At 40.1% G+C, this 14,527-nt stretch overlaps 1 protein-coding gene across 3 annotated transcripts in view; it reads left to right on the plus strand.

The window, feature by feature from the left end:
• The window catches only part of ADNP (activity dependent neuroprotector homeobox), a 106,822-nt gene extending 94,607 nt beyond the window's left edge, over positions 1–12,215 (plus strand). For all 3 annotated transcript variants that reach the window (XM_033963715.1, XM_033963714.1, XM_033963713.1), the window contains exons 3-4: positions 7,666–7,758; positions 8,048–12,215. In XM_033963715.1, coding sequence (XP_033819606.1) covers positions 7,666–7,758; positions 8,048–11,170 — 3,216 coding nt within the window. In that variant the 3' untranslated portion in view covers positions 11,171–12,215. The remainder of the gene's footprint in view (positions 1–7,665; positions 7,759–8,047) is intronic.
• The last annotated feature ends 2,312 nt before the right edge of the window (positions 12,216–14,527 follow it).

Here is a 14,527-nt window from a genome sequence, read left to right on the forward strand (position 1 = left end):
TGGGAGAGTAATACCACACCAAATAATATCCCTCTTAGAAATATACAAAAGAACCACCCATAGTTCCTGTACATCTTACATTCTCACACAAAGTTTCTCTCTCTCTCTCTCATACACACGTACTTGGAATTTCTTCAATGTAAAGGACATATTGAGAATTGTGTACTCAATAGAGCACATCTATCTGCTTTTACTTTTAAATCATATGTGTTTCTTGTATAACTCCACTCTATTTCTGAACCTTCAGGTAGTCAATCTTGCGAGAACTCTTGTAGGAAGCTTCATTTGCATATTTTTACTCCTCTTAACCTCTGAACTGCCCTTCAATTCCTCAGTTGTCTTCTACAAGCGAGACAGTAGGAGATTGTCTATTCTGCTCATGTTTATATTTTCTTTAAATTCAGTAATTTTTCCACTAATTTGCATGACTTATTTTTCATGCTGCAGAGAATTCTCTTGGACAGCTTTGGCTGTGGGACACTACAGACTCTAAAGCAGAGGGTCTACTTTCAAGGGTTTGGCTGATTTGTAGTGCACCTACTCAGACAAGCCTGCTTTCACAGTTCGAGAGTTTTGGGACTATTCTCTTGAAAGCATAGCTTTCCCCAGGTTCGTCCACTACTGGGTTTGAACGCAGACTCCCTGGCAGTTTATCCAGGATCTAGGCCAATGGTATTCCTCCCCAGTTTGCGTGCATGGGCTCTGGAGGGGGGTCGAGGTCTCTGACTGAGACATTGGGCCCAAGAGGCAGTCGGAAGAAACAGGCAGTCCAAGTTTCAGGCTTGTTGAAGCAGAGGTTCTCTCTGTAAGCTTATAGCTTCCATCTTGAAGCTTCCAGCATGCAGCATGGCACAATGTAACAGGCTGACAGCCTGGCAAATCGATTTGGGTTTGTTTGTTTTTTAAGGTTAGTCCTAGGTCCCCCTATCTCAAAAAATTTTTGATGCCCACTGCTGCCGTGGCCATCTTGGATTTACTGATTTGAAATTAAATCTTCTGTCTGTCTCTAAACATTTTGTTTTTGCTGAAAAAAAGGTGGGATGGACTCTTCAGGGAAGAATACTTCAGATTCACGCCCTATTTGCGATGGATGGCAATCTGAGGGGCATCTATGTTCCACGTGCCGTGCAGCATATGGGGGGGTTCTGGGACCCAGTCCACATGAGGAAAATCCTCAAATTCTAAATGGGCGGGGGCACAGCGAAAGTGCATCCCCGATGAGATGCAACAGTTTCAAGTTTTATTTGAGCTTGACATACTGCTTCAGCATTCCTAATCAGTTTACATAATACTTTTTAATACTGTAAGTTAAAAACAGGGAGGTTTGACATATACAATTAAAATATATAACAGAACAAATGATATAACTTCACAGGATACAAAAGGGAGACGGGTAGGATTACATTGTGAAAAATAAATTAATGGGGGAGGAAAAAACAAAAGGGCATGTGGACTAAGATCACTTAAATCAGACTCCAGGTCTAAACATCATACGCATCTTTGGAAATAAGTTTTTAGGTTAGATTTGAATTTTGCTGAGTTGGTTCTTTCCTCAGGTTAGGTGGGAGTGGGTTCCACAATGTGGGAGTTACCACTGAGAAAATCTCAGGTTAGGTGGGAGTGGGTTCCACAATGTGGGAGTTACCACTGAGAAAATAGTGCTACCACAGTAAAATTGTGCAAAAGTTCAAAACCAGGATTGCAGGGGCCCTATTCCCCTCAGGGGCAAGGATTCCCCTCCCCAACACACCGAATTACTATGATGATTCAGGCCGATCTGCTTTACAAGGAAGGGCCCTATCAATCCATCTGGAATTGTGGTCCTGCTACTGCTAGTGGGTCATCCTCCCCAGAATGTAAGCCCTCAGTAGAAGTGCCATGCACAGTCTGGGAACAGTCTGCCTGTGAACAATTCAAATGGTCAGGATTCTATTTTTATGCCTAATCCTAACAGGAACTTCTGCAGTGGGTGATGATACTGTAGCTACAGGACTGCAGGACCCAGATCTGGAGGACACTCTGGATCTTGGGGAGGACTCCACTGTGTGCAAACTGTTCATACTGTCAGCGCTGATAGGGATGATCTCGGAATCCCTCCAGGAGTTAAAGCTAGAGATTCCTCAGGCCTCAGTAAAGCAGTGCTCCCTTATGAGTAGCATTAAGCTGGAGTCTTTCTATTTTCTAGAGCATCAAGACATCACGAAGATACTTACAGATCACTGGGACGTGCCGGAAGAGCCCCTGCGGGTGGCTATGACTAAGCTCTATCCAATGGCTGTTACATTTAACCAGCTTTTTGTTTCCCCAAAGGTGGATTCTCTGGTTGTGCAGGTTACCAAGCACACCTTTCTCCCCAGTGAAGGTGGCATGGTGTTGAAGGATGTCCAAGACCGCAGAATAGATTCTGTACTCAAATAGCTTTTCAAGTCCGCAGCCTCTAGTTTGAAAGTGGCCATGGCAGCATCTTTTGTTGTCAGAACCTGTCACATTATTGCGTCACAATCCAGACACTATTGTGGACAAGGATCTTTCATTTTTGATTACTGGAGTGGATTACATGACAGATGCTCTGACCTTTTTATGGTTGTGAGCAAGATGTCAGTTTACTCTTATCTCTGCCTACATAATGCTGTGGATTATAGTGGTCAGGTGATTCTTCCAAGCTGCAATTTAAGGGACAGTTACTTTTTGGTAACGGCCTGGCTGACCTTATGGCCAGTGTACAAGACCATAAGCCAAAATCCTTACCAGGCTTGTGGGCTTTGATCCTCTAAGGGATCGAGGTGAAGTACTTTTCTTGCCTCTAGGCGATATCAATATTCTAGAGATTCCTCAGGCCAGACACCATTTCAGAACACCAGAAAAATTTGGAGGCGCTAGGCATCCATAATGATCGGGAACCTGCTCTACCTCCACCCCAAATATTCCGGAACTTGGAGGCAAGGAAGATGGCAGTTTGAGTGCAGAGCTCCTCTCCCTGGACAATCTGCCTGCTTTTAAATATCAGCAGCAGTGGGAGATCAATTGCTTTTACACCTAAGCAGCAACGGGACCAACCCACCAAAAACCCACAGTCCCGGTCCTGCAAAAATATGAGCTCCACCCTCCCTGCAGTTCACTAGGAAAATCAACTGCTTTTACACCTAAGCAGCAGCAGGACCAGCCACCACTACCAAGAGCCCTTTGCCCCGATCCAGCCAGGCATGTGAGCTCCTCCCTCTGCAGTCCATTGGAGAGATCAATCTACCTGCTTTTAAATATCAGCAACAGTGGGAAATCAACTGCTTTTACACCTCAGCAGCAGCGGAACTATCCGCAACTACCAAGAGCACACAGACCCGATCCAGCTAAGAGTGTGAGCTCCACCTCCCCCTGCAGTCCACTAGGAAGATCAACTGTTTTTTACACCTAAGCAGCAACAGGACCAGCCACCTCTACTGAGAGCCCTTTGCCCTGATCCAGCCAAACAAGTAAGCTCTTCCCCCAGCATTCCGTTGGAAAAATCAATATGCTTGCTTTTAAATATTATCAGAAGTAGGAGATCAACTGCTTTTACACCTAAGCAGCCAATAATAGGAGCCCTTGCCCCGATCCAACCAGGCATGTGAGCTCCTCCCCCTATATCCCGTTTAAGAGATCAATCTACCTGCTTTAAATATCAGCAGCAGTGGAGATCAACTGCTTTTACACCTAAGCAGCAACGAGACCAGCCACAACCACCGAGAGCACACAGACCCGATCCTACCAAGAGTGTGAACTCTTCCCCCCATGCAATCCGCTAAGATCGACTGTCGGCTCCGGGCGGCTTTCCCGCAGAGGAGAGAATCCTGCATTCACCGTGGGCCTCATCTGAGGCAGCCTCCTTGGAGCGGCTGGGGCACGGGCAGTGTGTCTGGGAGGGAATGCATGGATGGGAGAACATCGCAGGGGAGGAGACATAGGCATCCTGGGACTGTCTGCCAAGTCTCTTCCCTGAAGAAGCCCTTTCTGGAAACGTCAATCGCTCCTCCTAAACTTACTTGCTCCACTTCATCACTGACGCTGAAACCGTGGATTGAAGACAAAGTTTTATTTTATTTTTCTTTCCAGCTTATGATTTATCTTTAATCTTATCTATTGTTTTGCCTTTTGTCTTTGTTTTGTTCTATTTCTATCATTTAAATTTCTCCAGAATTCTACTGTTCAACGGCTCCCCCTTCCTGCTTCTATTCCTTTCTCTCCTCTCTTCTACCTTCCAAAGTATTTAGATCAATGCTGTCTTGTTAAAATGTTTATTTTATTTTTATTTTTCCTCTAACTCTACTTTTCACTTCTCTATTACCCTCCAGGTACTTTAGTTAGATTGTGAGCCTTCGGGACAGTAAGGGAATTTTTCAAGTACCTTTCTTATTTCTAATCTTAATGTATATTTTCTGTAAACCGCTTAGAACCTAACGGATGTAGCGGTATATAAGAAATAAATTACATTACATTACATTACAAAGGCTAGTGACCGAGCCTCCACGCATTGGAGGGAGCCTTTCGGTATTTTTAAAAGAATGATTGGAGATCACCACAGATTTCTGGGTACTGGACATTCTGCAGGAGGGGTACAAACTCAAGTTCTATTGTCCCCTTCCAGATTTTATTCTGGACTCCCCAGTAGAGAAGCTGGAAAAAGCTACAAAGATCAGAGCAACAGTCCAAAGATTGCTGGATATAGAAACCTTAAGAGTCTGTTCCAGAGGCAGACTTGGGCTCCAGCAGATACTTGATGTACTTTTATCATGCTAAAAAGAGGTTTTGAGAATTGGAGACCGATCCTGGATCTCAAAACAGTCTATGCAGCCCTCAAAATCCTGCGGTTCCAAATAGAAACAGTGAGGTCGGTGATCACATTGGTCACACCAGGGAAATTTCTAGCCTCTCTGGATTTGACCAGAGGCCTATCTACATATCCCATTGTTCCAGGGCACAGGAGACCTCTAGATCACAGCTTTGCCCTTTGGGCTGGCTACAGCACCATGGACCTTCACCAAGGGGATTATGGTAGTGATAGCCCACCTGCGCAGAGTGGGCATGCAAGTCTGTCTGTATCTGGACAATTGGCTCATCAGAGCCCAATCTGAGTCCAAGGGACACCAGGCAGTTCACAAAGTTGTCCAGTTGCTGCAGAAGCTCAGCTGGGTGGTCAGCTTTTAGAAGAGTTGCCTCGTAACGATGCAACAGTTGGAATATTTGGGTGTCCGCTTTGCTTAAGGAGCAAACAAAGTATTTCTTCCAGAGCACGCAAGGAGAAGCTTCTTCAACAGATCTGAGCCTTTCAGAGCATGCCCACTCCAACTGCCTGGCAATATTCCAACTGATACAGAATACCACTGCTAAGCTGATCTTTGGAAAGAGTAAGCTTGACTATATGTCCCCATTGCTTAGAAAGTTACACTGGCTCTCGATCCATCTTAGGATCCATTTCAAATGCATTTGTATTACATTTAAGATCTTATTCGGCCTCTTTATTCCTCTTACCTCCTTGTGTTGAAACGTTCATAAATCTCATCCTGCCAGAAGTTCTCAAAGGTTGAAACTTTCCTTTCCCTCATTTAAGGGTAAAAATAAAAATATTCAGAAATCTAGTTGATATTTTTCCTTTAAATTGACAAAACTTTGGAATAGCCTGCCACTTACATTTAGGAGTCTAGGCTCCTTTCAATCATTTTGGAAAACCTTGAGGACAGTTTAGTTTGCTAATTATTTTGGAAACCACACATATTAATTTTCCCCTAAATTTTAGTTTATTCTTTTTCTTTTTATCTATGTACCATTCTCATTGTTAACCGAGTCGCGCACCTATTGGTGGGATGACCCGGTCTACAAATCTAAGGTTTAGTTTAATACTTGCAGGTGCTGAGGTCGATGGTTGCAACCGTAGACATCATACCCTGGTCAAACCATTCCAAAAGGCACTTCTTTCCCGTTGGTGTCCGCAGAAGGATCCGCTGTATCAACGGTTCCCTTGGACAGAAAAGGCTCGTCATAGTCTAGTCTGACGGTTGAATCCTCTGTCTCCTTTGTATCTCAACATGGGTGATCTTGATGATGCACATCAGCCTTTATGGCTGAGGAGCGTATTGCAAAGGAAATCCAGTCCAGGAATGCTGGACCCCTTCCCAGTGGAAGTGGTCAATCAATCGCTTGGAACTTTGAGCAATTTGTCTGGCTCCCCTGAGTGCCCTGAAGAATAAGGTGGTTTGAGTCTTCTCGGACAATGTAACGGTAGTAGCCTGTCAATCGCCAAGGGGCACAACGAGTGTACCCTCTGCCTGGAAGCCCAAATGTTCTTTCAATGGGTAGAAACTCATCTTTTAGCGCATTCAGCAGCACATGTTGCAGGAGTGGAAAACGTACAACCAGATTTTCTCAGCCGCCAAACCCTGGATCCTGGGGAATGGTTGCTAAACCAGAAAGCCTTCACTTGTATAGTGAAGAGATGGGGGAAATCCAGTGTTCAAACTAATGGCGTCTGCTTCCAACAAGAAAGCAACTCGGTTTTTCAGCCGAAGGTGTAAACCAGGAGACAACATTCTGGACATCATGGTCCATCTGTGGCCAAAGACAGGTCTCCTCTATGCCTTTCCTCCATGGCTCATAATAGGCGGTCTGCTATGCAGAATCATGGTGCACCAGAGAAGGGTGAATCTAATGGCACCAGATTGGTTGAGATGCCCATAGTATGCAGACCTGGTTCATCTACAACTGGGCCAGGATCTCAGACTTCCCTGTCATTCACATCTCACGCAGGGCCAAATAGCCCTGCAGGATCTGAAACTCACAGCTCTTGAGCACACAGCACTAGTGCGTAGGGACTAACTATAGGATGTAGTTGCTACCATTTTACAGAGTAAAAAGTGGTCAACTGTTGCACACGTGAAAGCCTGGAAGTGTTCCAATTTCTGATGCATTTGGAAGGGCGAAGACCTGAGATCTGCACCAGTGGTGACTCTGCTTTGTTACATACTAAGGAATTGGAGGGCAGCTCACAGGTATGAGGAAGAGCAAAAGCATGCAAATGAAGCTTCTTACAAGAGTTTTCGGGAGAAGGGATTGACTACCAAAAGGCTCAGGAATAGAGTATGGGTTACAAGATTAATGAGGTAAGAACTTAATCTTTCCTTTGATTAGATTCCAAGTTACTGCTTTGTTGTGCTATATAGCTACATGATAGCCTTCAGTATTGCTTTCCAAACTGAAATACCAGCAGCTCAACTTGTTTTGATATTTTTTTTGCATCTTTGAGTCTACTGATTTTGTTTTTGTTTTGTTTTGGTTTTATTTTGGTTTTCAACTAACTTTATTGAATCTGAATCCCCTGTGTGCACGGTTGATACCTTATCTCTTCTAAGGAGAAACAACTAACGTTGTTAAAGGTAATAAAACCAGCTTTTATACTTTAAATGCCCTCCTGTTTTCAATTCCTTTCAGTGGTATCCTGGCTTCTGACATGCTTTGGGTTTTATAATCATAGTCTTTTTTTTTTTTTTTTTTAATTGCCTCCACAATTGCCTTGTTTTGGAGAGATACTCTACTGCTTAAATTAGGCATTCTCTGTTAAGCTCCCAAGATTTGTTTTTGAAAGGCAAAGAAAGTTCTCTTATACTTTTTTCCCCTCTTCCCCATATTTTTATTCAGGATTTTAAACAGTTTGAACCTAATGACTTTTATATGAAGAACACTACATGGGATGATGTAGGTTTATGGGACCCTTCGCTTACAAAAAATCAGGTTTGGAAGATTACTACTTTGATTTAACAACTCCTGTTTTGGGTGTGCTAATTTACAAAAATGTGATTTAATATTTGAAGTGTAGCAGTTTCTTCTAATGTTTTATGAACTTTGAGAAATGTTTCTCCAAAGAGGTTTATAGTATTTATAAAATGTGCTTAATCTTGAAAATAAGGAAAATGCAGTGTACAATTATACAATAAATTAATATGCATGCTGGAGAATATTTTATTATATGTAATTTTTTTACACAGAGTCTGATAATATCTCTCTGTCTCTCTCTTTAAAGGACTATCGTACAAAACCATTTTGCTGCAGTGCATGTCCATTTTCTTCGAAGTTCTTTTCTGCCTACAAAAGTCACTTCCGGAATGTTCATAATGAAGACTTTGAAAATCGAATCCTTCTGAACTGCCCCTACTGTACATTTAATGGGGATAAAAAGACTTTGGAAATGCACATTAAAATATTTCATGCTCCGAATGTTGCTGCACAGAGTGGAGGCATGGGCAATTTTAAGGATAAAAACAAACATGAAAGCCTTAAACCTAAACATGCTGACAGTATAGAACAAGCTGTGTATTACTGTAAAAAGTGCACTTACCGAGATCCACTCTATGAAATAGTTAGAAAGCACATTTACAGGGAACATTTTCAGCATGTTGCAGCACCTTATGTAGCAAAGGCAGGTGAAAAGTCTCTCAATGGTGCAGTTTCTTTAAGTTCAAACCCTCGGGATGATAACAGTATTCACTGTAAACGTTGCCTTTTTATGCCTAAGTCGTATGAAGCTTTAGTGCAGCATGTTATTGAAGACCATGAGCGCATAGGATATCAGGTAACGGCAATGATAGGGCATACTAATGTTGTGGTTCCAAGGTCAAAACCATTGATGTTAATAGCTCCAAAACCACAAGATAAAAAAGTGCTAGGGGTTCCTCAAAGAATTGGCCCTATGTCTTCAGGAAATATGCGTCCTCTTTCCTCACAGCAAATGATGAATCGACTCACTATACCAAAGCCTACATTAAATTCTGGAGGAGTAAATATGATGTCTGGTGTTCATATGCAACAAAATAATTATGGTGTCAAATCAATACCATCAGGTTATTCTGTTGGGCAGCAAGTGAGATTAGGTATGGGTGGCAGTGGCCCAGTTCCTATGTCACAGCAGTCACAAACCATGAAACAATTAATACCAAGTGGGAATGGACGGCCTTACACAATTGGAACAGAACAAAGAACACAAGCGCCTGTAAGATACACAATGCAGTCTGCCAATTCATCTACTAGCCTTTCATCATCCCAGTTGAAACCAGCTTCATTAATTCCATCTCAGGCAGCATCAAGAGTATTGGCTCAGACTAGCTCAAAACCACCTACATCAGCAGCAGCTGCTGCAGCTGCCGCAGCTGCTGCTGCCGCCGCAGCTGCTGCAGCAAACAGTACAAATACATCGTCTACGCAAAAGTGGAAAATTTGTACAATTTGTAATGAATTGTTTCCTGAGAATGTGTACAGTGTACATTTTGAAAAGGAGCACAAAGCTGAGAAGGTGCCTGCAGTAGCCAACTACATAATGAAAATACACAATTTCACTAGCAAATGTCTGTACTGTAATCGCTATTTACCCACTGATACGCTGCTTAATCATATGCTAATCCATGGCTTATCTTGTCCATACTGCCGCTCAACATTTAATGATGTTGAAAAAATGGCTGCTCATATGCGAATGGTTCATGTCGATGAAGAAATGGGACCTAAAACAGATTCCACTTTGACTTTTGATTTGACTTTACAGCAGGGTAGTCACACTAATATACATTTACTTGTAACAACATATAACCTAAGAGATGCCCCAGCTGAGTCTGTAGCCTATCATGCCCAGAATACTACTACTGTTCCTCCTAAACCACAGCCCAAAGTTCAAGAAAAGACAGATGTACCAGTAAAGAGCTCACCCCAGGCTGCAGTCCCCTACAAAAAAGATGTAGGCAAAACTCTTTGTCCTCTCTGTTTTTCTATCCTGAAAGGACCCATATCTGATGCTCTTGCACATCATCTAAGGGAGAGACATCAAGTTATTCAAACGGTTCATCCTGTTGAGAAAAAACTAACCTACAAATGTATACATTGTCTTGGTGTGTATACCAGTAATATGACTGCATCAACTATAACATTGCACCTTGTTCATTGCAGAGGTGTGGGAAAAACGCAAAATGGGCAAGATAAAGTCACTGCACCAGCTAGATTAAATCCCTCTCCAGCAGCAGCACCACTAAAACGTACCTATGAGCACATAGAATTCAATATGACAAAAAAGAAAAAATTGGATGATGAAATTGATCCAGCTATTATCTTTGAGGAAAAGCCTGAAGAACCAGTAGTTTTGGCTTTAGATCCCAAAGGTCATGAAGATGATTCTTATGAAGCAAGGAAATCATTTCTTACAAAGTACTTCAATAAGCAGCCATATGCTAGTAGAAGGGAAATTGAGAAGTTAGCAGCCAGTTTATGGTTATGGAAAAATGATATCGCTTCACACTTTAGCAACAAAAGGAAAAAATGCATCAGAGACTGTGAAAAATACAAACCTGGTGTATTGCTTGGTTTTAACATGAAAGAATTGAACAAAGTAAAACATAACATGGATTTTGGAGCTGAATGGATGTTCGAAAACCATGATGAGACAACATCTAGAATCAATGCTAGTAAGACTGTTGATAAGAAAATTAATCTAGACAATGAAGATAATAGCTCCTCAGACTGCTATGAAAATGTGGAAGAGGAATCAATTGAGAGTGCTGGAGAGCAAAATGCTAGTACTGATATTAAAACTCCTAGTGATACATTGAAGAAGAATCCAGAAGAAAGCCTAAAGGAGGAGATAGCTGAAAAAAGTTCTGAGCCCCTAGAGAAAAACCAAAAAGAATATGAAGATAATGAGTCAGCTGAAAAACCAAAACCAATATTTAAGGGCTTGAATAGCGAGGTTGATCAAGACCCTGCTCAGTCTGAAAGTGGACCAGGTTCACAGCCAACATCTGACTCTGAAGATAATACATCAACGTTAAAACAAGAAGCCTGTATAAATAATTCATCCCACAAAGAAGATAGCTGTAACAGCAAGCAAGCTTCAGAAACAAAAAGTGCTGTCTTGGATAGTGATGATGAACATTCAAAATGGAATGATAATTCCTATGGAAAAGCAGGAAATTTTTGGTCTAAAGATAGACCGCAATGGAAAAAGGCAACAGAAAACGAGGGAAACTTGTCAAATCAGCAGATGGCATGGCAGAATAGCACAATTGACAGTGAAGATGGTGACCAGTTTGACAAAATGACTAACAGTGTCACAGAGCCAATGCACAGCAGCTTAACTGGAGTAGGGTTGAGTAGCCAGCAAGCATGATTTATTCATCATAAACATCAATATTATGCTGTAATCTGTAACAGTCTAAATATTTTCATTTCATTATGACTGCTAAGCTTAATTCTAATTGGTACTGTCTTGGACTGCTAAGTCATTTGGCGGTTTGATTATGATCACTATTCAAGTGGTCCTTTCTATTTAGAATGTTGGCTGAATTGCTTGAAATTGCGGTTGTAATATACAATAACAATGTGAAAACATTTGGATATGCTGGTGGTTCCAGAACACATTCACAGAAAAGCAGATGTTTACTTTTATCTTTCTGCATTTTATCATTTATCTTACACTTTTTATATGTTCAACTGTATGTCTCTTGTTTGGTTTTTTTTTTTCTTTTTTTTAAGCATCCTTTTTCACGTTTGTTTAGGGCCAACATGATGAGCTACCAGAATACCAGATCATTGTGTATAGTACACTGGGGGAAGGGCAGATTGATAATTTTCCATGTATTCATTGGAATAGCTGAAATGTATATTTGTACAGTCTTTTAGACCTATTCAAGTGAAGCTTATATTGTTGTGTATCCATCATAGAATTGCTTCTCTATTTTAGTGTTGCCCTGCTGTGTAATAAATGCTGTATCTAGTTTGCCTAGCAAAAGCTTAAATTCTCTAGTATGGACTTTTGACACTTAGTTTTGCACATAACCTGTACAATCTCAAATAGAGGCCAGCAACTTGACGTTTACTGGACTCTTGTATTATAGAATTTTCTTCTGAAATATTGACATGATAAACTGGTGTTTCAGATAGTCTGTTCTCTGAAATCTTTTAAGCTAAAATCACATGCAAGAAAACAAGTTTGCAGTTACTAATTTTGACACCTTTTAAATCTGTATAAAATGTTTAAAGCAGTTTAAAATCAGAATGCTGCATTTTGAATATTTAGTTTTTGTTTAGTTAACACCAACATGGTGTATTCATTTCTACCATCTAATATGACACACTATTGTAGTATGTATAATTTTGTGATCTTTATTTCCCTTTGTATTCCTTTAAGCATCTAAATAAATTGCTGTATTGTGCTTAATGTAAATACGTGCCTCATTACACGGTATCAGAATATTTAAGTTTGTAGGTCTTAAGTGTCGAGACATTTAGGGCTCCTTTTACAAAGCTGTGTTAGCAATTCCCAAGTGGAAAATGCAGCAAAGCCCATTCAGTTTCTGTGGGCTTTGTCTCAATTGCTGCCCTGGGGATGGCTACAGCGGCTTTGTAAAAGGAGCCTTTTGGAATGTCAGTTCTATAAAGGATATCCAAATTTGAGCTAAAATGCAGGATGCTGATTGCAAGTTCTGCGTGCCCAGATTCTGATATAGAATAAGGTGTAAGTTGCACTAACATTCAGGTGCTGTTACACAATGTAAATGTCAATATGTAAAGAGCAAAATAACTTACAATATTCTGTAAGTTACATTTGTTAGTGTAGGACCTACCCATTCTCCTTGCAGTTGCACACTGTGTGGGTTTGCATGCTAAGCTTGTAGCATACCGCTTAGTACCCAACTGGCACTTACACATGTGAATGTCAGTATTCTATAATCTTAGCACAGAAATGGTGCTTACATTTATGTGCTAAGACTATAGAATTAGGTAGTTAGCTGGTATGAGGAAGCAAAGGAGGAACAAAATTATTAGAGAGTTACAATCACCAGTAAATAAAAATTAGAATAATGATTTTATATTTTTTTTTAAAAGTTAAAGTGTAACTCTGAAATCTTTTGCTGACCTTTAGAGCTTTCTCGTGAGCACTTGGCAGCTCTAATGTATCTTAACAGTTCCTAGATAGATTACACTTTTTGTTAAGACAGTGTCATTAGGAGAAACCCACATTATCTGTACATAAGAAGTTTGATAACAGTGGAAATACTTCAGGCAAATCTATCTCCTGTATATTTACTGTAGTTATAAGCCAAATTGGCTAGTTGTATCCTGAGGACCAGGTCTTTATATTTTAGTTTCTAAAACATGGCAGATATGAACTGATGGTTTTTTTTTTTTAACTTTGTCACCACCATGTAACTTGTAAAATATGTCTTTACTTGGTGTTGCATTTAGACAGAAGGGGCATTAAGCCTCAAGCTACTGTTTATCTTGTGAATATGCTGTAGGAAGAAATAAGTTATTCATAAATGAGAATAAAATATGGTTCTTCTAAAAACTGATCTGGTATGTAGACCACAAAAATGGAGTAAAATTGCATAATCTTTGAAACCCGAGTTTAAAAAATATACATATATTTTCACATACAGCTTTCAAAAGTACTTTATTTTAAATTTACAAATAGGTCAATAGGTAAGGAAAATAATTTTGCTGGTTTGAAATTTACTGTCAAAATCTACTTGTACATATTCACATATTTGTTTTTATTACCCAAGCATTATATTTCTGAATGCTACTGAAAGTTCATGTTTTCGCATATTCATATGTAATGTTAAATTTGAAATAGAAAAACAAATCAGAATATTCTGCACTTCTCTAGGATGTGTTATGTCTTAGTCTAGTGTTTTCAAATGAATCTATTGCATTTCTATACAAGATGAATTTGTACTTATCTTATATATCGGAAACAGAATTGTTTTTATATATATAAAAAAAGTAGATGTTAAATCCTAAATATTGTTGGCTCTGCCTCAGGCTATGTGCTGGAACATCATGGAACAGATATTTAGTTTTAAAATGTATTAACTCTCAATTTAATTACTTTGTATGCCACAATTCTCCAGAAAATAATTGTAAATCACAACTCTGTTGCTATGCACTCAGGTATATTGGCTAATCGATGACAGAAACCTATTTAAAAGCCCAGTTGAAGTTGCAGAAATGGCTACTGCATGGTCGCTTCTAGCAGCCTTTTTTAAACCCCTTTGTCTTGCCCTTCCCCTACAACATGAGATTTTTAAGAAGTCTTCAGTTTCTCATAACAGAATTAAGTTTTATCTTCATGGGCAATGTGTTCTAGAATTGTGACTGCCTTCTAGTGTATGCTTGCGTGTACATGTTTTAATTTTAAAAGTTAAGATTTGAGCAAACCTTTACATTAACATCCTGATCTGGCATAGAATAGTGAGTAGTGGTATTGCTGGATCCAATTTCTTATGTATTGTGGAGCACAGCTTTATTAGACTGGCCTTTTATTTGAAACTAATGAAAATTGTGTTTTCAGCAAAAGGAATCAGCAGTTGGCTCTGACTTATAGCATACTGTTTTGGATTTTTTAATCTAGCAATATTAGGATGAAGAGATTCACTAATAGCTCATGCAAGCAAAAAACTGGCTGGTTACTGAGCAGTTTACTGAAGAATTGCTGGGGAGGAAGGAAGGACAGGTGATGTCA

This window comes from Geotrypetes seraphini, chromosome 11, assembly GCF_902459505.1.
Source record: "Geotrypetes seraphini chromosome 11, aGeoSer1.1, whole genome shotgun sequence".
Taxonomy (NCBI): domain Eukaryota; kingdom Metazoa; phylum Chordata; class Amphibia; order Gymnophiona; family Dermophiidae; genus Geotrypetes; species Geotrypetes seraphini.